The sequence below is a fragment of the Echiichthys vipera genome (assembly GCF_963691815.1).
Source record: "Echiichthys vipera genome assembly, chromosome: 5".
NCBI classification, from domain to species: domain Eukaryota; kingdom Metazoa; phylum Chordata; class Actinopteri; order Perciformes; family Trachinidae; genus Echiichthys; species Echiichthys vipera.
Genome location: NC_139830.1, coordinates 23049825 through 23077654, shown reverse-complemented (window position 1 = coordinate 23077654; position 27830 = coordinate 23049825). Strand labels below are relative to the sequence as shown.

The 27830-nt window shown below is 40.3% G+C and overlaps 2 protein-coding genes across 8 annotated transcripts in view; both read right to left on the bottom strand.

The window, feature by feature from the left end:
• Nucleotides 1-312: 312 nt before the first annotated feature.
• Nucleotides 313-13448, bottom strand: brca2 (BRCA2 DNA repair associated; the record flags this gene model as incomplete). The annotated part of the gene is made up of 26 exons (XM_083913324.1): nucleotides 313-669; nucleotides 758-901; nucleotides 1318-1574; nucleotides 1656-1794; nucleotides 1887-2053; nucleotides 2156-2354; nucleotides 2439-2548; nucleotides 2628-2775; nucleotides 2868-3023; nucleotides 3107-3479; nucleotides 3887-4057; nucleotides 4197-4384; nucleotides 4485-4675; nucleotides 4752-5245; nucleotides 5332-5401; nucleotides 5495-5590; nucleotides 5862-10331; nucleotides 10456-11121; nucleotides 11284-11374; nucleotides 11756-11811; nucleotides 11901-12012; nucleotides 12124-12152; nucleotides 12257-12309; nucleotides 12650-12713; nucleotides 12932-13147; nucleotides 13394-13448. The coding sequence occupies 26 exons, from the start codon at nucleotides 13446-13448 to the stop codon at nucleotides 313-315; spliced, it is 9072 nt and encodes a 3023-aa protein (XP_083769450.1).
• A 3656-nt stretch (nucleotides 13449-17104) lies between these two features.
• The window catches only part of frya (furry homolog a), a 52222-nt gene continuing 41496 nt past the window's right edge, over nucleotides 17105-27830 (bottom strand). For 5 of the 7 annotated variants that reach the window (XM_083914267.1, XM_083914268.1, XM_083914269.1 and 2 more), the window contains exons 49-61: nucleotides 26908-27072; nucleotides 26669-26743; nucleotides 26377-26547; nucleotides 23764-23964; nucleotides 22893-23036; nucleotides 21924-22087; nucleotides 21643-21850; nucleotides 20913-21062; nucleotides 20719-20817; nucleotides 20532-20615; nucleotides 18937-19047; nucleotides 18622-18827; nucleotides 17105-18521 (exon numbers count right to left, since the gene is read on the bottom strand). In XM_083914267.1, coding sequence (XP_083770393.1) covers nucleotides 18263-18521; nucleotides 18622-18827; nucleotides 18937-19047; nucleotides 20532-20615; nucleotides 20719-20817; nucleotides 20913-21062; nucleotides 21643-21850; nucleotides 21924-22087; nucleotides 22893-23036; nucleotides 23764-23964; nucleotides 26377-26547; nucleotides 26669-26743; nucleotides 26908-27072 — 2037 coding nt within the window. In that variant the 3' untranslated portion in view covers nucleotides 17105-18262. Of the gene's footprint in view, nucleotides 18522-18621; nucleotides 18828-18936; nucleotides 19048-20531; nucleotides 20616-20718; nucleotides 20818-20912; nucleotides 21063-21642; nucleotides 21851-21923; nucleotides 23037-23763; nucleotides 23965-26376; nucleotides 26548-26668; nucleotides 26744-26907; nucleotides 27073-27830 lie in introns of those variants that run through there. The other 2 variants (XR_014593214.1, XM_083914272.1) reach the window with 2 other exon arrangements.

Genomic DNA, 27830 nt, shown 5'->3' with positions numbered 1-27830 from the left:
AGCACTGTACATTATTGTCTTAAAATTACTATCATGGGCCTTGGCTTGTCCAACATTGAGCTATCCTCTACACCAGCCGAATTGCTCGAATGCAATTATGAATTTGTGTTTTACTTTACAGACAAAAAAAAAAAAAAGTACACTGATGAGAATAAGGTAGATCAGCATGAAGTGATTGCACAATTTTACTAACGTTTAGTGATTTTACCTCTTTAATAGATCCAGTGAGACTACAAAAACAATCACAATGTGCCATACGCAGCACATGACATTTACTCATTTATACAGTTTTTACAGTCTTATGTACCTACACTACAGTAAATCACCAAAACGCAATGCCTGAGTATCAATCATAGCCAGTTCTTCATCATTCACCAATTCATCCTCCACTGGTGAATTGACAGCTTTGCGAGCTGGAGTCAGTACAGGTTTTAAAGTGCTAGGTGTCCCAGACTTCCGAGGGGGGTTGAATGTCTTATTTACACACGGAGAAGCCACTGAGCCCAGAAGGGAGAGAGGAGGTGGGGACGGGATCCGAGACAGATAGTCCAGAGCTCTCCTCCTCTTCAGGCAGCTAGGGTCTTTCTCTGTTGAACAGGTTGATGCAGGAGGTTTCCTGCCGACAGGTGTAAAGGATCCAAGGCTTCTGACTGGCTGCTGAGGTATCACCTGCATAAAAGGACAACTTTTTAGATTTTCCATCAAAATGAAGTGGTTACGCAATCAAATGTGTCAAACAGCAAGTAAACTAACTCACGCTTGTTTTTGTGTCTTGTCTTTGGACCGTTGCAGAAGCTGGGGTCTGTGTTTGCAGAGCTGGAGAGGAGACGGACCTCAGGCCATCAGGTTTGATTAAATGCGAAAGGTTGTCCTCAGCAAGTGTAAAGAAGCTCTCCTGACCCTGAAAGACATGATGAAAATCATAGGTATGTCGCAAGGTCAAATTACTTATAAGAGGTCATTATGGGAGGCCACATTTACTAAAACTTTGGCATTTCATCACATTTTAAAGAAATGTGTTTCCAATGTTGTGCAGCACAATTTATTTTAGAAGTTAAGTTAGCATGACAAAAATGACTTGATATTTGAGAAACATTATGGTTCCTATTCAGCATTTCCTTTTTCATCAACCATAATCTGCACCTGTTCCCTGATGAAGCTATAGCTAATGCAATTGTCATTTTTTCAGAACATTAAGCACTTTAGATGTGAGAGCATCAAGCCTTTGACAGACAAGGTCTCTTTAATTGAGTGAATGGTAAACACAGATTTGGAGCATGTCTGCTGCTTTCTAGGTTTGGGATTTAAGCACTGTACCTGGACCAGGTTTCTGAGTTGGCTGAGAGATTCCTGTAGATGAACTTCCTTGGGGTTTGTTGAGAAGACGGTCAGATCTCCAGCGTACACAACAGGAGTCGGAGATGTGGATTGACCTCTCAGCTGCAGGTTGCTCAGAGCCAACAGGACACATGGTTTAACCAAATCTTCCAAGCCAGACTGAGCAAAGCTGCTGAAACAGCGCACTTTAACAAAGTTCTGTTTCCCATCGGTCAAATAAAATGCAGGAGAGAAACCTGTGTTCAAAAGCACAAACAATCCTTTAATAAAAAATATAGTTGTTGCAGAAACAGTTTCGAAAAAAATAAATCACCTACCCTGTCCATCTATGATGCTGATGACATATCCTGTGAGATCAACCTCTCCACACAGCGGCTGGAATTCAGGGTTTTTAAGATCAACAAAATAGGTAGAGACCCTTGGTTGAAAACGTGTTGATAACCATTCCTGAGAAGCCTGAATGGTAAAACACATATTAGGCATTATGAATAATTTCCATCATCTATCTGACTTCATAAATACTCAACTCGAGACACTATCTACAGTACCTGTAGGTCCTGAAACTGTGTCTTCTTTGTCCCAGTCAGCTGCACAGTTGTGCTACCACCATGTTTCTTTCCATCCGAAGTGGTGAGGTTATAGACTTTGTACCGACAACCTTCCTTCAGTAAAGACTGAAGATCTGAGGAAGGTCGCCATAGGCTCAACTGGTAAACTAAAAAATACAAAAACAGATTTTAAATCAGTATTTTACACAATAGTACATACATTAAAGTTACCATGATACATCTATAATGAATAAGAATAAAAAACACACCACTGTCGGGTTGGTCCATGGAGTCAGCGATGCAGAGTTTCCACACAGGTGTAACTTCTCGCTTGGGACAGCTACCTTCACTGTCCACTGCATTTTCTAAAGCTTGTCGGTAGCGATCCTGCAGTTGAGCCTGTTTCTTCTCCATCAAAGAACGTCTGTAGGTACGTAGAGTGTCCAACTGCTGTTCACTCAAATGAGCCTTGGACATACAAGTAAAACATGTGCAATAAAACTCTATAAAGAGAAATGAAGTAAACAATCTGTAAAGTGAGTTTCACATCACCTCGAGGTAAGATGGGTCCTCCCCCACTGCTTCAAAGAGCTCCTCTCCATCTTGAAGACTTGCAATACCCTGACGACTGATTGTCCGTCTTCTGCGTTGAGGTTTGTTACCTGAAGAGGAAAACTTTGTTAAATCTTTCAATTGTTCAATTTCAACCTGTACCTAACATGCTGAAAATGTGATTCCTACCTGTGTCCTCCTTTTCAAATTCCTCTTGAATCTTGGCGAATAGAACCTCCATAGCTTTTTGTTTGTGGCTGTTGTATCGTCTCGCCTCCTTCTCTTCTGCACGAACAGAACGGAAAACAACGGCTCCATCTGGTTTCCTCTCCATCCACTGGAAAATGTGCCAAGCGTACAGTCAAAAGGGATCATAACATGAACTTCCAGGAGTAACAGTAACAATATATCAATGCAAGATAAACATACCTGTATGGGGTAGCTTCTTAGTATGATAATGTCCACACATCCTACTGGTCCCCCACTGCTGTACAAACAGGAGACAGGAAGCAGGAATGGCCTCGGATCCCTGTGAAATCCCATCTTAGCATCCCATCGTGCAGGTCTGCTGCTATTGGCGCAAATCTAAACATAAACAATTAATAAGAAAACTTGTTCGGTTGCCTTATGGAAATAAAGAATATCTTTTTGCCACCCTCTTAAAGTACCTTTAACATGAGTGATTCAGGTGCCTCCAGAGGGGAGCAAGCGTCTTGGGATCCCACCACCTGAGCCCCATGAATGATCAACTTTCCACCGACAGCCACTCGACCTTTGTGAAGCATGGCAGTCAAAGGTTCATCCAGCTGGGCTTTAATGGCATACCATCCATCTGTCAGCAGGACAACTGCTGATGGGTTTTCAACCTTGGCATCAGCACTTTGTGGAGTCTTGGTGTCACTGAAACTCTGTCTGCTTGGGGAGTGACCCTTGGAGATTACCCCGCATACACACAGGACCAGGGTTTTGGCTGATGTGTCATCCTTTTCCATAATCTTTCTCAGAGCTGGCCTGCGGCTGTGGTCCACCTCTACATCATATCTGAAACAAGTAAAAAAAACAAAAACAAATAAAAATCCCATTTCTGCTATAAATCTATCACAAAATGGCAATAAATGATGTTTAATGTCATTGGTGTTAGATCAGGGATATACTGACAAACAATTTGCAACGAGATGCAATTGTTAAGTGCATGATGAGCCTGTGAATGTTCTCATTCGTCCAGGTCATCGTTATCCTCAAAGCAATTTCAGTCAAAAAACAACTGGACTGGTTGTTTGTCTAGGAAGACGTTTCACCTCTCATCCAAGAGGCTTCATCAGTTCATGTACGCATCTGACCAGGCTGGGACTGGTCAGATGCGTCAAATTGCTTTGAGGAAGTGCATGATGAAATTAACTTCAATTACAGGAACACATTGAACCAAAAAAAGCCATAATCCTATGTACCTGTACTTTAGTTGTAGGAGAACCTGCTCTGGAGTGAGACAGAGGCTGCCCATTGTTTCTGGAAATGATCTTTCCATTGAGGCCTGCTTCCACACAATCCATCGGTAATGATTATGCACCCACCCTTCACTGATGAGTTTAGGATCCACACCTGGAGTGTCACATAATGCTCTGTGGACAGTGTAGATTAAGATGATATTCAGTACAATCAGCCTGCATTTGTGATAGCAAGATACACCTTCTTTCTCAAACATTATAATAGGGTCAACCTTACATGCCTGATTTAAACTCAACTCAAATTCAATAATACCTATGAAACTCTTCTTTCCCTGCAGTTCCATCCCTGCTGGGGATCAGCCATCCTCCATCAGCAAGCTGAACACCACCTCCGTCTAGAAATGCTTCCTGTTTGATGAACTGCTGTAAATTGAAGCGAAAACATTCTGCAGTCTCGCTGGTGATCTCATACACGTGCTGATAAACTCCGTGTCCATACAACTGAAAAACAAGAAAAACAGTCAAAACCGTTATAGGTGACAGCAATCTCATTTTTAACCAAATAAAACAAAATCCACAGAGCAAAAAGTTCTGGTCTTGCCTGTTTTGGGGTGTATCTTGCAGGAGGCTTTCCGTTTACTGCAGCTTTTAATGGTATCCTGGACACGCCAGAGGTTTTGGTAAGAAACAAACTTCCCGGCAAAGGTCGAATGGTCTGGCGCTTCTTCTTCCTGATCCTCATGTCTTGCATATCTCGTGCCAGCTCTACTTTATGAAGATTCTGAAACATGTCTGCAGACGACAAAACATCATTATCTTACCTTTTTACATTGTATCATACCTCCTTCATCTGAAAAGGTTATTGCACCTTGGCTTCTGGACATTGCGTCCTCGATATGTGATGCCTTTGTAGCAGAGTCCTCTGATCCACAGCCAACAGAAAGGTGATGATTATTCATCCGATTGTCATTTGAAGTGTGAGCTAAGGCCACTTTTTGAATGTCTTCTTTGCTTTTATCAACAGTTACATCCGTAGTGCCTTGTTTTTTTTTAGTGGGTGGTACAAAAAGATGGTTGTGTTTATCCTCCTCCACCACCTCCTCCTCCTCCTCCTCCCCCTGTGGTTTAGAAGCGCTTTCTTGGATAATAGTTCTTTTTTTTTTGAATGGAGGAACAAATGCAGAAGGTGTACTTGTGTTTCCCTTGAGCACTGTATTCTTTTGACTCTCAGTCTTTACATTCTTGAGGAATGGAGGAACAAACGCTGGCATCTTTGAATATGCTGATCTGCTGTCTCCTGGAGTTGAGTGTTGTGTTGGTGTTGTCTTTTGCAATCTGGTTTCGACATAGCCGTTTCCTTTCCTGATAAACAAGAAGATACATCACAAATAGATGTCAACCCGTGTCAGCTGCTTGAAAACATGGCTAACAATTCACAGGCAGCTTACCTGTGTGGCCTTGTGATGTTTGGATGGAGAGGGACTTTGTACTTGAAAAGTCTCCTGTCTTTCATTACACCTTTATTACGAAAAAAATGGAATCAATAATTTATAATACAAATACATTTGTGATATATTCTTTAAATAATATGTTACAGTGTAAGGGACTTACCATTTGGAAAACTTTTTTCAGGATGGAGTGTTCTTCTTGGATCATCAACAGTCCTGTCAAATTCTTCCAGTAATCGTCTTTTCAGGGGAGGCTGACCTAGAATGTCAGAAGAGTAAGGCAGCATTAGTGCAGCATTAGTCTTGCATAGCCAGACCTATCTCTACAGTTATTTGGAACAATCACAACTATCTTGGGCAAGCTAAGCCATGGATGCAGCAGTGGTGCCCTTGCAAAATAAGGCGCGCATTTAGCCTGATTTTATCAGGCTTTTATCCCAGCACTGTACTTCTGGTAAACCAGACCAGTGCAGCATTAATAAAAAACATTATACAATTTAAAATGTCTGATTTATTACAAAGGCACTTACCGGTCACATCTGGGTCCTCTACCGATCTTTTCCCCATTCCTTTCTGTTCCTCCTCAAATCTGTGGCTGGATTTGGGGTTTTCGTGCAATGGCATATTTTCTAAAGTCATTGAGAGATTTTGGCCAGCTAGACTTTCATCCTCTAACAAAGCTTTAGTGCAGTCCAGAGCTTCCTGGGCAAAAAACTTCTGCTGGGTTTCAGTGCAGCCACTTAGGTTAAGTAACGGAAAGTTTAGAACGGAAGACTCTTCTGGCCTTTTGACCAGAGATTTCACGCTGCTGCTTGTCTGATTTGTTTCATAGTCCAACACACTTGACATTTCCTCTCCACAACTGTCATGAAGGTTGTCCACCCCTGTTGGGGTTATTTTGCCTTCTCTTAACTTAAATGCACCTTTATGTGCCTTGTCTTCAATCAAAAAGCAACTTGGTTCACTTGGATTTTGAAGGGTTTCTTTGTCATGGTCAGTCTCTTGGAAAGTGGTTGAAGATTGAACTACCTGAGGGACAATACACCTAGTAAGTATGTCCTTGTCACTGGTTGTAGTGAGATTAGAATTTGTAGTTCTTTTCACATCTTTCACTTTTGATAGATCTGACTTAAGGGCGTCATGTGGGCTTGTTGAGCATGAGTTTGAATTGCGACACTCCCCGTCAGCAAATTCTTTCAAAAGGTGTTTTGCTTTCAACAGATGTTTCTGTGACACATGGACTTTTGTACCCCCTGCAGTTGTGAAACCACGATGTATGTTCTCTGTACTTTCAGCATTGTCTTGTTTCTTGTCACTGTTACTTGTGTCTGAAACAGCTGGGATCTCTGCACTGAAACTAATGTCACAGAAGAGAGCTTTTGCCTTCTGAAGAGCCTCAGATGAAAATGCCACTGCCTTACCACTGGCTGCAAGAAATCCAATATTCTTGTGTGGTAGACCAGGAATTGCCATCTTGGAAGGTGTTGGTTTTACACCAGTATTATCCTCAACTTCATCACATTCACTTAACAGAGTTTCTGCTTTCTTTAAGGCTGCAGATGAAATTGCAACTCCTTTGCCACTGGCTGTCTTAAATCCACCATTATGTGTTGAAAAAGTGTCTTCTTTTGGTTTAAGTTGTTTCTTGGTGTCCTCAAATGTAGCACTTTTATTCAATAAAGACTTTGCTTCTTTCAATGCATCATCCGACACAGATACTTTCTGTCCTTTCGCTGTACTGAAACCACCACCATTGCTCATTTCATTAATGGAGGAGGAACTAATGTTCTGTGATGTTGTGCACAACAGGGGAGAAAATGGCTTTGCCATCACTGGTGGGTTTCTTGGTAAAGAAGCTTCTTTGGTTGAATCCAATGTGTTCTTAAAAACTCCTTTGTAAATATCAAAGCCAACAAAGCCCAAGTTCTCATTTTCAAAGTCAGTAGGTCCACTTTGAGGCATTTCAGAAAGATTAGTCAACTTTTGATCTTCCAAAAGTGTTTTCTTCTGGCTGCCACTTCCACTCACATGTGCTATATCTTTCTTATGTATGACTGACATGCCATCGTTACCATCCATGTCACAGTCTTCGAAGAAAGCATCTGCTTCTTGCATTGCTTTTGCTGAAATAGAATCATCATTTTTTGCTTCCAAAAAGTTTTTTGCTCTCAACAGATGTTTCTGTGACACATGGACTTTTGCCCCCTCTGCAGTTGAGAAATCACAGTGTATTTTCTCTGTATTCTCAGCATTGTCTTGTTTCATGTCACTGCTCCTTGTGTCTGAAACAGCTGGGACCTCTGCACTGAAACTGATGTCACTGAAGAGAGCTTTTGCTTTCTGGAGGGTCTTAGCTGACAGTGCCACTGGCTTACCACTGGCTGCAAGAAATCCACTATTCCCTGTTGGCGGACCAGAAACTGGACTCTTGGGATGTGTTGGTTTTACACCAATTTTATCCTCAAATGTATCACATTCACTAAACAACAATTCTGCTTTCTTGAGAGCTGCAGATGAAATGGCCACTCCTTTGCCACTGGCTGTCTGAAATCCACAAGTTTTAGGTTGTAAAACCTGAATTTGATCTCCTTTCCTGGTCTGTTTGTTTGTTTCCTCAAATGTATGACACTCAGATTGTCTCAGTGCATCAGCAAGCATGGGTACATTCTTCCTTCTGGATGTACAAAAGCCACCATCATTGCTCAATTCATTATCGGCAGAGGAGCCAAAATTCTTTGACAATGTGCATGAGAGTGATGAAGGTGCCTTTGCAGGCAAACACGGGTTTCTACTGAAAGAGGCTGCATTTGTTAAAGCCAGTGTATTCTTGAAACCAAAATTGTGAAACTCTGTGTTATGTTGCACGTCTGTATGGCACACAGCTGGTCTAGCATTCACATTGCTAGACTCATTGGTTGTTTTTTCAGATAAGTTGACTTGAACATTTCCAGGCCTACCCTTTGGAAGGGTTCCCTTATCACTGACACTTTCAGACAAGGCTTCTATGCTCTTTTGAAGTTTTTCTGACATGCCAGCATTACTGTCAATAATGTCACAGTCTTTGAAGAGAGCATTTGCCTCTTGCATAGCTTTTGCTGAAATAGAAATCCCTTTCCCACTGGCCATCTGGAACCCACTTTGACCCGTGGTTGTGTCCATTTTGCTGTGTTTCAGGCTTTTTGTAGCATCTTTATCTCTAATGCCTGTGACCCGCCTGTCTGTACAGACAGACTCCTTCATGTTGGAAGAACAGCCTTGGATCCTCCCCTCAGTATTACCACAACCTGTGAACTTTGAACCATCTTCTTTAGGATTCAAAAAGTTATCAGTGTAATTATCCCCATTGTGCTTATGCAGCGGTTCAGAATCAGTTTTGCAATTCTGCTTATCTGGTGGTTTTTGACTTGTCACAAGATTGTCCTCTAAATCGGCAAACAAAGCTCGAGCTTTGCTCAGACACTTTTTTGAAACTCTCAAAACATTTCCTCCTGCTGTCTTAAATCCCACACCACGCATTAAAGGAGGTTTGCTCTCCAGCTTGCTTGTTTCAGTGTGCCCAACTCTGTCAAGATTTTTGGTTCCAACAGACACAATACTGCAGATGCCTTCAGAGATGTGCTTCGAAGAGGAAGACACATCTTCAGGAGAGGAATTTTCTTCTTTCATTGCAATTGACAATGACAAACCTGTGGATTTACTTGATGTAATGTTGGATGTTTCACAATTTGTTTTACCATCTGATACTGAGGTCATTTTGCCATGCATCACATTCATTGCCAGGTGCTTTTCAGCATCTGAACTAAAACTGTCATCAAAATCTATACCCGAAAGAAAATCAGGGTCAAGTTCTTTTTCATCTTTTTCAGGAGAGGTAGCCTTATCATTATCTTGACAGTGTTGTTTTAGCTGTGCAGTTTTGAACTGTGTAAATTCAAACTGGCTATCCGCTTCTTCCAAGAGAGTGCAAAGCTCAGTCACATCAGCTTTTTGTGAAGGTGTTAACTGGCACCTGATAGCAAGATTCTTTTCACTTAAAGAAGGTGGCTGATGGGTGGTTGGATTTTTCACTGATATGTGGCCCATGCACATTTCATCTTTAGTGTCATGTGTACATTTGGTGCGCTGGTCACTTAAAGTTCTTTGCTCCTCAGTCTCTTCCAAGAGGCGCTTGGCTTTTTCCAGGTTGGCTGAGGAAATTTGTATACCCTTATTTGAAGCTGTTTTGAACCCTAATGTATAGACGGAAGGAAGAGAAACCGTTTTCTCTGGCAGACTGCCATGAATTTGAACATTAAGTGGAATGCAATTAATGTTATCAACAGTTCCTTTAGCACCGCTGTGTAGTTGTGCTGATGGGCTCACTATGTGCAACTCTCTCTCTCTGCCAGGGCCCAGTGTCTGGCTTTCCTTGATTGCACTGGACAGCTTGGCATCTGTTTCAGCCCCTTGTAAAGTATCATCCAAATGTGCTACCTCGTTTCCTTTATTTGCAGATGTGAAAGGAATAGTCCACTGATGACTTTGACTATTGACCTCTGAGCTGGGAAGAACAAATGATGATGCAGTCATGTAAATGCTATCTGCAACAGCAGACATGAATCCACTGTCACTTATTGTGCCCTCTTTGATGTGTTTGTTCTGATTAGAGGTACAAACATGTCCTCTGTTACTGACGCCATCACAGTCATGGGGAAGGTTTGCTCGCATTGCTTGCTGCTTAGCTCGTTTCATGGCCGACAAACAAGCTGATGGAGTGAAGCCGTTTGGAGAAGTATCCTCTTGTACTTTACTCAGTTTAACAGGATCTGACATTTGACTGAAGTCTTGTGCAAAATCTTTGCAAAGCTGTGACATGTCAAAATCCTGGACCTTTGCTTGTACAGAGGGAGGTGGATTTTCTTCAATAACGTTTCCTTGTTTTTGAATGTCCCGCTTCCCAATGATGCAGCAGTCTGCTTCATCTCTGGCTTTACCCAACTGCTTCACATCAACGTCTTGTCCTGAAATAAAGCATGATGTTCAAAAAGGATAAATTTAGTCATTGTAGAAAAATTGACCTTTTCAATGTTAACGCATAAAGTATTATAGCATTGTTACAGTTAACATGCATAAGAAATGTATTACCAGAAACTGGAATCCCTGGTAATGAGTGCATCTTCTGAGACCGTGTTTCTTTTTCTTGAACTTCAGATTTCAAAGTCCCAACAGTGTAAACAAATTTTCTCTTTTTCTTAGTAAATCCAGAGTTTGTGAGTTTCATAAGTGGCCTGACGTGCTGGCCAGAATCAGAGTCGCTCCGCAATTGTTCTGTTAAAATATTGTTTTTAACTTGTGTAGCAGGATCATTGACATGGCAAGTATCCACAGTACAGGGTGGAATTTCAGATAAACTCAACGGAGACCACTGGGTGATTCCAATATCTCCAGTTTTCCCTAAGGGTGGCGAGGGAAGTCTGCCAAGCTCCTGATCCGCTGTTCTCTGTTCACTGGATACAGATTTGTTTGGTGATGAGATGTCCGTAGAGCTGCAGCCATGTTCTTTAGTTGAAATTATTTGCTTTCTTTTGATTCTCTCAGTTTTCACTTTTCTCAGTGCTGAGCTACTGTTGGTGAAAAAAATAGAGAGAACAGTTTCCGCTCCATCAAGGACACTTGCTACTGTTTTGCGAAGATCTCCATCCTCAATAGCGTCTGGTAGCTTCTGTTTCCAAACACCGTCACTCTGATTCAGTGAACTCTGGGGGGAGTTGTGGGACTCTGGGTTCTGACCAGCCTCAGGGGAAACAAAACCTGTTGATTACAGACCAGCAATACGTGAATTTTTGCATTATGCATCTAAAAGTCTGTTCAACACACAAGTAAATATGTTGCAATACATAAGTCTTGTAATTCATATTCAGTGCTACTATATCATCTTGGAAATGAGCAAATTGTAAAGGAAAAACCCTGTACCTTGGTCAACTGGAGGCATGTCATTGTCTTTGGGTGACACCACTCCAACCGTGGATGTATTTGAAAGAGAAGGGAAAAGCTTCCGTACAAACTGAGAAAGGCAAGACAGAGGAAGTGAGTTTCAGAAGCAATTTCAAATGCCACACCTGCTTATTATGTTAACTATAACAGCATGTTTCCTGGAAAGCAATCCTTGAACATTAAAAAGGGTTGAGTTTTAGAGGGCAGACGTATGTCTATGTTGGGCTGCATTTGTATAGAAATTTGTAAATTCAATTAAGAAAACAAATGTGCACAATTTCTGCCTTTTTTCTTACTCTCGATTCCTCATATATTGACATTTGATATAATATGATGTGAGGAAATTCTGTTTTTACACATCATGAATTAGTAAGCATTACATTTTCAATGAATTACTTTATTTCTGCATTCTTCAAATTGGATAGATTTTTGGACTGGGCGGAGTACTCACAATAACATTTTTGTCTGCAGAAACACTCACTGGACAGGGACTCTCATCAGGTTTAGCTTTAAAATAGAGAACACAGACCAATTATTTAACAAATTACCATCACAGTTTTAAAAGATTAGAAAACACAATAGTATTATTTGCTTACATAAAATCAGGGTGGATGGCAGAGCTGGTGGGGTATTCAGAGAACTGGTCCATGACATATCAGAATGAATCTGCGCTCCGAGACCTTCAGATATATGCTTGCTGTAACTGACCTGTATCATTCAAAACACATTATAAAAAGGGGAAACCTTAATGTTACCCATTGCTCCACATTCACATACTGGCGTTACCTGAAAGAGATACAATATATTTAATACACTTACTGGAGATTTGTGTGGGGTACGAAGTAGATCTGCCCAGATGACAAAAAGCAAAGAAATTTACTTGATTTAAAAAAAAACCCAACTAAACAAATGTAATTCAAACAGATAAAATAATGATACATGTGCAGCTCACCAAACCGGTCCTGACTCTGAGGCTGGAAACCTCCATATTCCCCACCTGGGACCCTATAAAGAATGTGAAACACATAAATACAGGTAACTTACAGGTAAAATGACCTTCAGAATAGCTCCATAAACACTGAATTAACAATGTATAGCAGAAAAGTCTTTTATGAACTATGTATGAATCTTTTCTCCAAGAACAGTTCTTTACCATCAAGAGTTATACTGTATATAAAATGAATTGTTTGTTCATTTGTTTTGCTTCAGCTGAACAGCCCCTTAGAATACCTATAGACATGGAAATAAGAACTACGCAAAAATGAATTTGGAATGTTTTGAAAAAATATATACTTTATCTTTCAAGCAGCACGATACAGCAAAGTCTCAGAGTTGTTGCACTCACCCCTCTTTTGACGTTCGAAACAAATAAGGACTTTGTGTTGCCGTCCATGGCAAGGTTTCTTTTTCTAGGACGTACCACAGAGAAACATCATGTTTACATGCAACATCAAGAAAACGGATCAATGCAGACAAGTAGGTTACTACAATTAATGACGTTTAATTTAAAAAGTCCTATGCAGACATAAACATTCCTGTTTAGCATGAGTTTATGCAATGCTAGACATTTTAATTTAGATACCTCCATAAATACATCAACTGTCAAACTTTAAAAATCAAACATTACCTTGTTCATCCTCAGTTTCAGGGGATACAACTCGACGGTGTCGGAAAACTTTGGGGGTTGAAAACAGCTGCGTGTCTACTGCAGTTTTGTCGAAAGGTGTTTTAAAATGTCCCTCTTGGTTGGCACACAGGTCATCTTGATCAGAGACATTTTCCTCATTAGTGAACGTTTGAGCTGTCAGGGCCTCAAACCAGTCAGGGTCCAGGGGTCCCAGCTCTAAATTGGGTAATTAAAAATATTTTACATGACAGTAATGAGTACACAACTTCCAAAACACAGAACAGAGCATTATGTTTCGTCCCAGCGACTGCACAAAAAGTATACTTTTCTGAGTATGCAGCTGGATTTAAAGGGTTGGACACAACAACAGGAACAGTTTTACAATGTAATGGATTACAACAGCTCTGCAACATGATGAACATTTCTTGTGCATCTTATAATAACGATTTCTTGAGTTCTTACCTTTCCAGATTTCACCTTTGTATGTGTCATACATGCTTTTTGATGATAAATCCATTCCACTCGATGTATGTAATTCCTAAAGTCGAATTGGCAGACCTGAGAAGAGAAAGTTTCATCACGACAGTTAAAAAACAGACACTAATCTAAATTGTTTAGCTTTAAACTGAATGATGAGATACCTACAGTGGGCATAGCCAGTCTCGCGTTAGCTGCTAATCTACTAAACTAGCTTACCCTAACATTAGATAACATGACAGTAAAACTGCTCAGGGCAAATTGTCGAGAAAGTAACGTTAGCTAACGTTTAATTTACAGTTATAGTAAATGTTATAGTTGGTTGTCGATGTCAAGAAAACCCAAACGTTCAGGTAAAGTTAACGTTACATTGATTGCTAACGTTGACGCGACTCATTCACAAAAACAAACCAGAAGAGTGAAGTTAACGTTATTGCAGTTTACCATGGCGGCGCACGGGCGTGTTGTCTTTCATATCGCGATAAAACTGTAGACAAAATGTTGACGACAAACCACAAAATGACAGCAGAGTAGTTCAACTGGAGACAACATGGTAGTTTAACCCTGCTTCAAAAACAAAACATCGCGCGTCGTGCACCGGAACCCAGTTCGACTTCAAAATAAGAGTCCTGTTTAAATGAAACTGTTGTATCTTACCCACAGAATATCACGGATTTTTGTTAAACCGGGTATGACACTTTTACATAATCTGTTATCTATCAGGGCTACTCGGGCGCTGTGAGATTATCTGGTTATGAGACTCCAGGGCTAACTCAGTGTGTTTTTCCTGTTACAGAACATGCACTCTTCCGCCTACCGGTCTAAACCATGGAGTAGCATCGAGCTGCAGACCCGGAGCACAAGCCCCTCACTTGACACGAGCCCCTGGCTTGACGGAAGTGACGTATGATATCAGAAAGTAGGCGGGAATTTGAGCATACTCGCTGTCACGGCTGAAAATGATGAAGATAATGGAGACCTTTAAAAACAAGCCAGTGTTAATGAAAACCATGAAACCACAATGATGAACAGACAAGCCAGCCTCTGCATATTTCTCTTTAACCCGTATATGGATGCACCATTTGACTCCACTGTAAGTAGACATTGTCAAACAGAAATAATATCTCTTTGGAATCATGAGGTTACCGTACAACATAGAAAAATACAAACATGCACTTTGTCATTGTGGCAATGTTCTTCCTTTAGGATGACATGGCAGCTCTGTGGAGATGGTGGTGTGCAGTGCTAGTGGAAAACCTGCACCTGGAGTGGTATGTGTCTGTTTTTGTCTGTGTCATATTTTGACTATTTGTTTGTTCTACAGACATGGCAGAAGGTTTGCCCATTTTACCAAGGAGGCAGAAAGCATGCTGAATGGTCTTCTTCCACCAGTCTTTAGACTAAAACGAAAGACGGGTGAATTAAGTGTCCAATATTATAAAAGGCTATGTGTGTTAATCACCATAACTGATTGATTTCTAACAGGTTGACATGGTTAAAAAAATACTTTCCTCAAAAGGACACAGCTGTTTTTAATGTCCAGGAGGGGCTGACAAGCCAAGGGGAGGACAAAAATGGAAAGGTTTGAGACATTATTTGTTTAAGAAACTAATGTAGGAGGATACACTAAAGATCGAAAAAACTGGGTTGAAGAATGCCGGGCAGTGCATCAATCCATACATGACTATTGGTGTTAGAGATTTGAATGGTGTAGATGTGAACCCAGTGCAGGACACCCCTGTGGCCTCCAGGAAGGAAGACGCCCACATTCACTTCAGTGTGGACGTGGAGATCCAGAGACATGTGGAGAAGTTACCAGAAGGAGCCGCTATCTTCTTTGAATTCAAGCTACAAACCTAAAAAGAGGTTCACGGCACTAAATGTTTTGCCTTGGGCCCCATTGTTATGGAACTGTACAAGAAGCCCACAGACTTCAAGAGGACGAAACTGCAGCTTCTAACAAAGAAACAGCTCTTTCTCCATCTTCACAGCCACTGCCTTAATAAATAACACGCAAACGGCATCATGGTTTGATCCATCCTGCCGCAAAAAGTCCCGGAATTCTGTACAGAATGGTTTCAGTGTGCCATAAAGACTTTTTTGATGTTTAATTATTACCATTTAAATAGATGAAATAAAAAAAGCTAGATCGGCTCACCCCGACAGGGACAAGCGGTTGAAGATGAATTAATTAATACAAACTGGTTAATTAACTTTGCCTCATTAAGATCGAAGTAAAAAGTGACAATAACTTTTATGTATTGTTGCCTAGATGATTATTGAATTCTAAAATTGGATCACAAAATAAATATTAAAAGGCTCTTAAATTAAACTTTGTTAATCCATACTAATGTGTCTGCTGATCAAACTCGGCACCATCTCACAATTTGTCTGGTTTAACATTTACAGTTTCCATTTTGTGATTTCTTTAAAATTAACTGACCTTTCACATTACATAGTCATTTATTAATATAAATTAAGATATTTTTCAATTGTATTAATATTTATTCGCAGTCACAGGACTGTTGTGATCGTGGACTGGCTTTAAGTATCGTCCTTTTCTACAGCCAAGTACTTTTATTTTGAAATTTCACGTCACCCTGTTATAAAGGGCTTTTACATTTTTTTTATTAAAGTTGCATTTAATTTTAGTTTCCATTAAAACTTTGCAGATGTTTATCTTCACTAAAACATCCACATTGTAATATTTGATTTTACATTTTATTTTTGTAATGTCACAATATTCAGGACTAAATTAACTGTAAGATACACTAACTGTTTGTGTGAAGGACTGAGACCTGACTGAGGGGAATTGTATGTACTTTTTCAGAAAAACAAATACTTAATTTTGAAAAAAAGGCCATTAATACAATGATTTCCTTTAACTGTTGCTATGTTTTGTACTTTTTCAATAAAGTTAAAAAAACAACTATTGCGTCACTTCCGTCAAGCAAGGGGCTTGTGTCAAGTGAGGGGCTTGTGCTCCGTGTCTGCAGCTGGATAGTATTGGAACCATGGTCTAAAAGCCCCCTACTGGACCGTTCATTCGTAACAGTTACCATGTTTCTATACCAGTATTAAAAAGGTAAAGAAATGTAGCGTTCTTAACAGGTAAGTATCACCGATGTTCATATTTATTTTAACGTAAAGGGGTTCAATAGCCAAGATGCCATAGAGACTACAGTTCACTTCATTTTGACATGCTGTTAAAACAAAAGTAGGCTATTAGTTTACATTAATGTTAAATTAAAAATGAACAGTTACAGCCTCTGAGGTGGTGATTATGCTCGAATCAGTTAATAAATTAATATGCTGAAAACGTGGGTACGTTCATTCCCAAAGTTTAGACTATGGACCTTTTCAAAGATGTAAACATAATAAAACAGTCCTAGTTTATTTCCTGTTGCAGTGTATGTGAATGACGTAAACTGACAGGAAGTTAACAAGGACCAATGCTGTTGCCTAGCAATGGAATTCCATCAAAAAAGTCTATATCCTGCTACAACCATGGAAACCCCTCTTATCCTCCTTTATGGGATTGACAGAGCCAGATGTCATCCAGGGCCCTCATGCCTGGGGTGTTCTCACTTGGCATCTTTTTGGTTGTTAAAACGTATTATCTGAGCGTTTTTTTCCCCCAGGGCACAATATTATGACACAAATCAAAATAGGAAACCACAATTAACAAATGTAAGTTTTATTTTTATTGTTACATAAGTGTACAGAACACCAAAGTACAGTACATTGCAAATGCAGCAGTATTTACAAGGCGAGAGGCTATACAAACAGTTCTCGTGGAAGCTTTACATAGCTTTCTCTTTCATTATAGATGCAACTCAAATTGTAAGTTCATAAAAATACAATCTTCTGAGTCTGAGCAAAGCCCCCATTGCACTATGTACAATTATTCAGTTAAAATAATTTCTGTATTTGTTCATAAACATTACTATTAAACTTTATAGTACATAGAATTTGCAAGCTTGGCAGCTTTAAAGAGGAAACTAAATATTTGTTTACTATATATCTAGTTTGATAAATGCATGTTTTTCTATTGCAAATAATATTAAATAATTTACCTAATTGCTAAAAGCTGCACAGTTAAAAGGTACAGTAAGATGTTTTTAGTAACAGATAACCCACACAGCAGCACGAAGTGTAAGTTTGGGAGACGTTACAGTAGTTTTGTTGCAGCATGTAGAAGTAGTTAAATGTGAGTCGTTCCTGTAAATCAGTGTCCATAATTCCATCTGTGATGGTGGTCAGGTTTATATCACACACACACTCAAGCACCCACACACAACACAATCACACAAACACCCAAAAAGACCCAATACGTTAACCAAGTAATAAAGCCTCCCTTTTGCTGTAATAGCAATGTTCATGTCTTCCAATGCTATGGTATTAAAATACATTCTTTCAGGATACAGTAAAAGTCTTCCACTTCAGTGTAGGATTGCACATTTCCCCTTGACAATTAAAACAACATAACTGAAAGAAAATCACTTAGCTTTGGTATGTCATTTGTTAAATGTGAAAGTTGTTGACCTCAGTAGCAAGTGGTCGCGTTGTGACAATTTCTATTATTAGTGCAATAAAAGCTTAAGTTTCTTTGCAATAGCAAAGTCTCTCATCTTTCTAAAAAAACAACAGTATTGCTGCACATCTTAAGATCGGACTTTGTGACATTCTGATGTGCTCTGAGTAATTAGAGGAAAGGGGGTTTGGTTATTCCCAGGACAGAGCAGGGTGCTTGTTAACCAGTGAGATGATAGCAGCAGCCCCAGACAGGACCAGACTCTAGGCATGGGGCAGGGTGCTGTGCAGGAACGGGTGTCACACGCTGCCAGACCTCAATCAAAGAGTCGAGCCCGAAACTCTGGAGTCTGGGAGAAAAGCTGTGATGGCTCGGTAGCCTTGGGCTCGTCGGATCATGTCCCGAATCTCTCCGTTCAGTTCCATCAACTTGACAGAGATTTCTGTCAGGTCCTGTTTTGAGCCCACCAGAGCAAAAGTTCCTGTCTGACCCAAGGTTTGATGTCTGAAGTAGATGTTCAATAAAGTCTGGACCTCATCCTCAGAGTGGCTGCCAAAGATGTCATTGGGCCACATTGTTCTGCAAATGAAAAAAGAAAACAGTATTTGTCTGACTGGGGGCATATTTTGAGAGCAAACACTCCTCTTGTACAGAAAAACAAACCTTTCTCTTTACTCACCTGCACTCACGAATGTAGCGGATTGCTGTCTGAAACTCGCTGTTCTTCAGACACTCGAGGATGGCCTGCACAGCAGCCTCAGAGGAGCTGAAGGTGGGCTCAGAGCAGGAGCTCTCACACGCAGCGATCGCATCATCCGTCACAGATGCTGCTGCTACTCTCAGGTTGCACTTCAACTCATTTAGCTCTCTGGACATATTTGTCAGCTAAAGGTTGAGAGGGAGTTATATTTTTAAACAGGGGTATGGATTAGATGGTGGGGTGTCATGGTTCCAAAAAGAGAGGACAAGCAAATGCATGATGTACTGTACATACCTCGGGAATAGAGCTTATTGCATGGACCAGTTCAATCAGCTTACAGTAAGACTGAAAAAGCAGCAACAGCTGAAAGTGGAGTTTGTAAAGTCTTTGACAGAGCTCCAGTAGCTGAAAGAAGGAGAAAAGTGGTTGTTAGGAAAATGCCTTTTCGTTGGACTATGTGTGTTTTTGTTAGTTTTAATTTATACTTTATCTGGTGTAGTTCTGCCTTCGGTGGATAATAAACTCACACATAACTATTGGAGATCTACTTGTAAATAGATGTTAGACCTGCTGCAGTTAAGTGCTGAAAATGGGATTACAGTAAACCAAAGAGTTGTTTTCAAAAACAGAAAAGGACCATTTAAAACAACAAAGAGGAACAAGTCTTTCCAACTTACAGCCAGAGATTCCATTTGCTACAAAGCAAGCATGTTGCAGGACAGAAAAGAAGTAGGGAAAACAGAGAATCAAAAGAAGGACATGCAACTCCTCATTATTTCCATTTGAAAGTGGGTAAAAAGTATTAGGGCACGTTTTATCGGCATGCAGAGGAGGAGAGAAGTGAGGGTCGGTGTATGTGGATATTAGAACCGAGAGGAATGTTGGAAGTCGCATGAATTAGAGGTTCCCTGTGTAGCTTTTGTTTTTCTGTGAGTGGGTCCCTGTTTTGTTTATCTTGTGCACACGCATAAGGAGGACGTACATGGACGTACAGGCGGGCGATGCCACACACAGTCCTGTCTATTGTGTCACATAATTCTACTGATCTACAGGTGGCAGTAACACACCAAGATATCCCGCAACAAATACAGGGAGGCAGGAGACTACAAGCTAGTGGTTGTTGGAAATTCTGGATTTGTATGTTGCAAATGATTAATGAGGAAGGAAACACATTCAACACATTTGTGAGAGCAGGAAGCACACAATGTGCTTTGGTGAGTGATGCTGAATATAACCATAACTTTGGTTTGTTTACAATAAAACTCCACAGGGAACCTTCAGTCAAAAAGCCAAGTGAAAAAAGGCCAAGCAAAGGAACAAATTTGCCTGTTAATTAGCACAAATGCACTCATTTTGGTGGGAATCTCTTAGCTATTAAGTACCAAGTTTTAGCAGCAAAACATTCCATTTGGCTGTTTCCTCATTAGGGAAGTGAGCGGAATTGTTTACAGTTAGATCAAATGCAACTTAAGAGAGCTTGCTCCCATGCCCAGCAGAGCTGAAAATGACCACAATGCACATTGGAATGAGATAATCAATGTGATGTGCGGCAACTCAAGGTTGTCCAAAACTTGACATTTACATAGTGTGAGAAAGTTTTAAAATGAGAAGTAACACTCACAGAGCTACAGTATCACACAGTAATCGCAATGCAGAGAGTACAGTATGAAAGGTCAGTTCAAGAGGAATCTTTAGTATTTTCAGTCATTTTTGTAATTCTATTCTTAACAACAACAACAACAACTATTTTCTTTTGTGTGTTTGCACATAGCTGAGTGTATTAGCTAAACCACAGAAAATAGCAAAACAGTATTTTACATTATCAATATATCTGATATCACAGTATGTTTTAAGTTATAGCTCATGTTGCTAAAAAGGTAAGGTTTTACCTTGTCCTCATGCTCTGCTGGTTGACATGTTATCACAGTGCCCCCAGCACTCCTGGGAAAGGTGGCTTTACAGTTGCTCAACCACTGTGGGTCACAGAGACAACAGAGTCACAACATAAACAACTCAGTGACAACATACTGTACAGGTGACATTCAGGCTTGAAGGCACAATATTGAATGTCCTTACAGTAACAGCGGCCTCCTTTCTGTTGTTGTATGTATCAATATACTCTTGAAGTTCCAACACACTGAATTTCATTTTTTCCAGGAATCCATAAGACATTATCTGTGAAAATAATATTGTTGAAATTGTTCAACTACCACTCACATGTCATACTGTTAAAACTATTATTTAAAACTTGAGAATCTCAGGTTACTCACTGTGTCTGCATCAATAAATAGTGTTGGACACTCTGAGCATGATGTCAGCATCTGAGAAGATCTCAAAAGCTTTGATCCTAATCCTCTAAGGCCATCACCTAGGTAACTCACAGCATCACAGGTCAAGGAACAAAATTTGGTCTGGACATTCTGTAATACAAGAAAAAAAAGGCTTGCTGTGATACTGTCAAAGTCGCTCCTACATTATTTAAGGCACTAACATTCTGTCATTGTTTCATTTTTTTCTGAAATCCCCCATTGTCAGCTTTGGTCAGTGAAGTGAACAACATCTGGTTAATCATTTTCGAGCTGAAAGAATCTCCAGAGTGCCCTGTGTTTGTAATTAATCAGACCTCTGCTGAAAGGAAGCCTCTTTCTCGAAAGGTTAATCAGCCAGATAACTAATCCTCTTACCCTTTCAGTTGATATATTCAGTTTGATCAGGCACACACTGTTAATGGAATTTAGCTATTCTTGACTAGCCAGACAGCCACAGCACTGTGTCAGAACTAAAGTATGGTCTGGCTGCACGAGTTAATGTTCTGAGATACTAGAAAAAACGCTATCACCTGTTTGTATTTCTTTAAACCAATGTGAATTGCCTTGGGGGGTGCTTAGCCCCAGATACAATGATGGTGCCCTTGCAAAATAGATAGAAAAGATAGCAAGCAGAGATAGTCTGACATCCCCACACCGTACATTCAGTAAGCCAAAGTATGTGCTGTAATACCTGAAATAGTGAAGAAAACACATGAAAAGTGTAGACTGCACAGGATCCATCTGAGTCAGACACAAGCTGGTTGATGTGGCTTCGCCAAGCCTCCTCGGCATCATCGCATACTGCTGGTTGGAAAGCTGCCAGGATGGCGGAGAAGAAGGGTGATGGTGGCGGTGAAGAGCGGCACTCCAGCATGTCGTCTCTCTCCTCCTCGGCGAGACTGAGTGGACAACGTCATTTTTATGTAACTTCATTTACCTATTAAGAAAAGTATTTATTAAGTGAGTAGGTACCTGGGTAAGCAGCTGTCCAAGTCCAGTTCTCCTTTGTAATCAATGTGAACCGTGTCAGCTGTTGAACTGTCACCACAGTAAAATTCAAGGGGTAGCTCACTGATGGAGAGAGACAGGTTGTCTTGGTGGACGTTGGTGTCTTCATCTTCTTGTGGCACCTCAGTCTAAAAGAACATAGGGAGGACACATGCTTTCTCAGCATTTGGCAAAATGAACAAGTCATGAACTGAGACAGCATGCACAACGGTTATTATTTACTGAAAATGTGTTCCCTCTGTTATGCTTGATCATTACACGATAAATTTGTGGGTAAAATAGATACACTAACCTTGACGTGGGACCCTATGGACACTCCTTGTGTTGTTTTCTTTTATTTGGTAAATTTAGTGTGCATACATTTTGCCAATTAAATAGATTACAAAATAATTGAATTCTGCCAGCATTGTGGCACACTCAAATTTTGGGGCAGGCAATGTGTAAACCTTTCTTGACCTCCCACATGCCAAGAGTTTTTAGTTGTTGCTTAGAGCCACCCACACAGAAGCAATAGGTATACACATTGCCTTGATCAGACAGACAGAAAGAAAGATACTTTTTTTTTCCTATTGCTAGCTACAACCTCCTAAAACTGCCACCATTACAGTAAGGCACAGACTAGCCAAGAGGCCAAAGCGTTATAGAATGCCTCGTTGCAGGTTTTAGTTCATTCTTCTTTAGCATGCAACGACTGAATATCAAGAAAAGACCGGCTCGTGCACTACTCTGAAGAGAGGAAATGTAGAAAACGCACAGCGCCACAAAATAATACTTAACATGGACGGAACCGAAAGCACATAAAACATCCAAGACACAAGAAAAGATGCAACAGAATAGCTCCTACTTGGCAAAATTAGTAAAGAACTCGAATATGGAATTGCGATAGGAATTAGTAGTTCCCAGTATCTCAGACACTCTGAAGCCCTTATTCACCCGCTGCTTCGAGTCCTCTGGCAGTTGGACCTCGAAACTAGGACTTATGGTATTCAGGTGAGTTGAATCAGCTGAAGTTGTATCAAAAAAGGCAGAGGGAGAGTCCCTGTTACTGATCTCTGCTGTTGGAGAGAGGTTGACCATCTGAAAGAGAGACAAAGTCAAATTTGTTGGAATCTTGTCGTGTGTTTCCTTTTTCAATCAATATAAAGTTTTTTTTAGAAACACTGAAAAAGCAGAGCTCAAAACATTGGGCTGAAAACCGCAATACCGCAAATTCTACAACATTCCTCAATTAGCTGTAAGCACGACAGTGGTAGAGTTGCTGAACATTCGGGAACAAGAGGAACAGTGATCATGGATAGCAGAAATATGATGCAAACAAGACAAAAGATGATGCAAAAGTTTAAAGCTCTGCTAGCAGCTTCTGGACAGTGAAGTGTCCATTAAACCCTACAATTTGACAAAAACGGCCGTGTGGGTAGTTTTTTATTCATCTAATTATGAGATATCTGGTGTTCAAAGTTGACAATAACCTGAGGGTTGCCCGAGAGGAAAGCATATGCAGGGTCTGAGATGAAAATAATGTATCCTCTGTATGCCCTATGTAAATATCCTCTGCATATTGGATTTTAATGTTTTATTTAGGATTATGGTTGAAATCAATATCATCACACTGATTAAGGGTTTCTGCAGGGTTCACCAAGTCAAATGTAAGACTTTTAAAGATGTTTTAATATCACATAGGATGCAATTTAATGTAAAGATTTACAATCCCACCTCCACAAAAAAGGATTAAACTGCTTTAACAGCAAGGTTTTCCCTTTATTATGACATTCATGTATTGGCATGCACATGAAGGTGAACTTACAAGCTGTGAGTGTGAGAGTATCTGGCTGGCAATGAGGGAATCTTCCTCTGACGACTCCTCTGAGTCTAAATGGGTGATCTTGCTGAGGCTGGGCATGCTGCTGGACAGCTGACTTTCCTCCAAGGGCTGCAGGTCACTCTGGTCCAAACTGTCCATGGAGCGTCTGCGCACACCCCAGTTGAAATTGTCCATAGTCTCTCCCTGCAACAGAGAATGGCTTTCAGTTATAAAGTACCAAGGAGTATAGCACAATTTCTCAAACACAAACACATACACATACACACAACCATGCAGTGCAGGTTTAGGGAAGGGTATCTCAGGGAGTTTTTCCCCTTATAGCTAAGAATGGAAAAAATGCTGAAGTTTAACTAGTGTTGTGAGCACATCGCAGTGTATCCTCACATAGAGGTTCCTCAAGTTACAACCAAAATAGCCAAGATGATGGTGAAACTGGCAGGAAAAATTGGGGTTTGAGAAGACCCTGATACTGTCAGACTTTAACCCTCTGAGTGTGCCTGTTTCTTGTTTAAAATGCACATTGGACTTTTTAAATGGACTTGACTCTAGAGATGTCAGCCAACTTCCACATTTCACCAAAGCCTCACATCAACACATCAAACAAGGGAGACTTCCTGTGGCAATTAGTTGAATGCCTACCACTGATAGAAAGGGTTTCACTTTGGTTTGTATGTGGTCCAAAAAAACCTTCCTCACACCTTATCAGACCCTTCAACTAAAAATGTGTGTGTTGCACTTTTGTTGACCAAAACATTTGTTTTGTTTTTTAGTCTGTGTGAAATTTTAGGCAGGCACAAGAAGATCAGCTGACACTGTGTTCCAGGGTACAAAGTCTGCAGCTTTACATACACAGAGATGGTTATTTACTGAAAATGCCAAGAAGTTACTGGGGTTTTCAAGCTTGACTACTAACATGAAACAAAGACATTTTCATAATTGAACAATGCTACAAGAGTGATGTTAAATTTAACGAGTAAGAGCAACACTGTTATTTCATTAAACAACGTGATCAACAATGTGTATATCACCAGCATCTGGGCTTCAGTGGAATTTAACAATTTTATTTTTTATTATTGTGTCATCATGCTAATATACTTGGCCCAAAAGACACAATTATTTAAAAAAGATACCGAAAATCAGAGTAGCAACATAAAATTACAAATTACACTAAAAAAATAAATCACCAAGCTTCGGATCAAAAGGTAGCCAACTTATCAGCATAATATAAAACCATGCCATTCTGTTATCGTCAGTGTGCCAAAACAATTTTGTAATTTGAACACGTTTGACATAGATATTCTTAACTCATCATAATATGGAAAAAACAGAAGAAAATGTCATTCATTCTCAACTTCTCCTGATTCACAGAACCCAAATGTTTTTAAATCTGTCAACTTCAAGGGTCAGAGGAAGGGGTTCCTGTTCTCAACTGTGCACCTAAAGACCGTTCACTCCTTGATAAGTTTGCTATAGCGAAAGGTTCAGTGCCCTAATAGTGCTTGATTTGAATATATAGCGAGCTGTGGTGTAACTAGGAGAGGGAATCACATGCCCTTAACTGTTCTTATGGTCACACCTCCTTTAATCATAACTGCATGTTGAACTCTGGGAACGTAGAAGAACAAACTGTAAAACATGCTAACACTACAAGAACATGCATCAACAAGTCCACCGAGTAACAGGGGCTGTCCGTATGACCAGATAGGTTTCAACCATTTTTCTTTAAATCTAGCAAGTAGCTTTCTTCTAATTGTGTTCATGCTGAAGGAAAAATGATTACTATACATATATCGTTATTCATCTTCCTCAAAAGCAGCATGAAGCGCTGTAGCTTGTGGAGAACTGCTATTCACTCCAGAGAAAAACTTTCTTATTGACCAAGTATTCTGACATACCAAGCAAACAATGTACAACTGAGGGCACACACTTTTTTTAATTGAGTCAGATGTAAAGTTATTGAAAGGGGGAAATTTTTTTTAAATCTAATATAGGTCAGCTGTGTGTAAAATATCCAAACTTATACTTGTTTCCTCTTAATATCCAGAATGAAAGATGGAAATCGTCTGAAAGTACAATTAATACGTCAGCAAAATAAAATCAGTAATCCTGTTTAAAGATACCCTATGTTACATGCATTTCTCTGGTGACTTATCAGACCGTGACTAGAAGACCACTAGTCCTTTGTGATGTCTATGAGAGCATCTACATGAACAATCTGTTTCATAGATCACACCGCATGCGCACACATTTGCTACTCTTTGCCATCAGTGTGGCAGTTCACCTAATTATCTGCACAAGCAAACACTCTTTGAAAGAACAAAGAAAGGAAAAATGTAACATGACCAAACTTACCTGTAGCTCCTAGACAGCACAGACAGAAAATAAAACAGAAAAAAGAAACCCCATTACATGGAGCAAGCAGACCAGGACCTGTACAGTATAAGAGTGCTCTTTGGAGAGGAAAGTAATCTGGCATCTTTGTACCTTATCACTCATGATTTTCTTACTGTTTCACTATGTTGTTGCCCATCAAATATGCGAGGAGGTGAGGTTTCTTTACCACTGTTTTAAAACGTTCGGGGTCCTGAGACTCACCTCTCCGTCTTCAAGCTCAACATCCAGGAAGTCAAAATCTCTAAAGACTCTGAACTGCTGCTCTGAGGTGGTGTCGTCCATGTTGTCTGGCTCCCGGGTCCCATCATCCGAGGACACCAGGCTAGGCTGGTGTTCCATGAGGTCCAGCTCCCCACAACTGGAGAAGATCACCTACACAGAGAAACAAATAGACATTGAAAAAGGACTTACGGGCTATTTTTTAATGCATGATAATGAAAACTGGCCTATGAGTGTTGAAATTCATTGCACTGCAAAAATGAAGTGTACTTACTGAAGGATTTTTTGTGAGCCCCACTTCTTGTCCACACAAAGACAATACATTCACCAGTTTTTCCCGTGTTCTTTTCTGCAGATATGATGGAAATATTTTGAACAAAAGATACAGATAACATTTTAATGCAATATGTGATTAATAGGCATCAAATGCAGCAATTATCACATTATAACAGTTTCACACTGGCACCCCAACAAGGAACAAAATTCAATGAAGAAATGGTAAGAGGAGCTCACCTGTGAAGACTGAGGCCTCTTCCAGCTGACCGGCACCAGGACATTGTTCGAAGTGGATCCAGAGGACGTAGAGGAGGTGCTGCGGGTCACTGCTGTGGTCCTGCTCTTCACATCTTGGCCTGGAGAACGCTGCAGGTCATCATAACGCCGACCAATCACTGGCGTCTAACAGCGCGAACACAAACGAACAGACAAGTGCAGACAGAAACCTTGATGAGTCAGGGAAAGTTTGAGGAAGAGAAAGTCCTTCTCTGCTTAGTAAATCCATGACTCAGGCTCCATTGCAGCTCCTGTTTCTTTTGGACTTTGACCACTCCAAGGCGACCACAAAGTGATCAATGTTTCAGAATAACTGGTATTTATCTTCTGTAAGTGTCCGCAGTTTTTATTCCATTTGACATTCAGAATACGTTATAATTCCGAGGATAACAAACCTACATTTCCTTTGTTTTATCCCTCAGTCTAAAAATATCTCTGTATTTTTAAAAAGACCAGTGTTTTTTCCAGTGTGTCTCAAGTTTTAATACACATGCTGCTGGCTATCAACTAAAACTCAATGATTCACATACAAAGGACGGCAGCAAAGAGCTGACATCATTTCCTGCCATTCATGAACTACACAAATAGCTCCCTGTTCAGTTCCCACACATACACCGCTCTGCCTGTATCTCTGACATCACTTTCCAGCTCTGCGCTGTTTGGTTAATTGTGTTTACCTTTCGTGCTTTCAAGCTAATCTCAAGGGGGTGGGCAAAAAGAAATATCAGCATTAAGGAAGGGGAAGAAATATTTCCTTTACAAAAAGCTTAGCAAGATTCCACACAACCTCAAAAAGCACCACACCCTGGAAAATACACAACAAAATACAGGGGGAAGCATACAGGCATTAAGCTCCCCTCAAGCTACAGGCACTTTCAAATCTA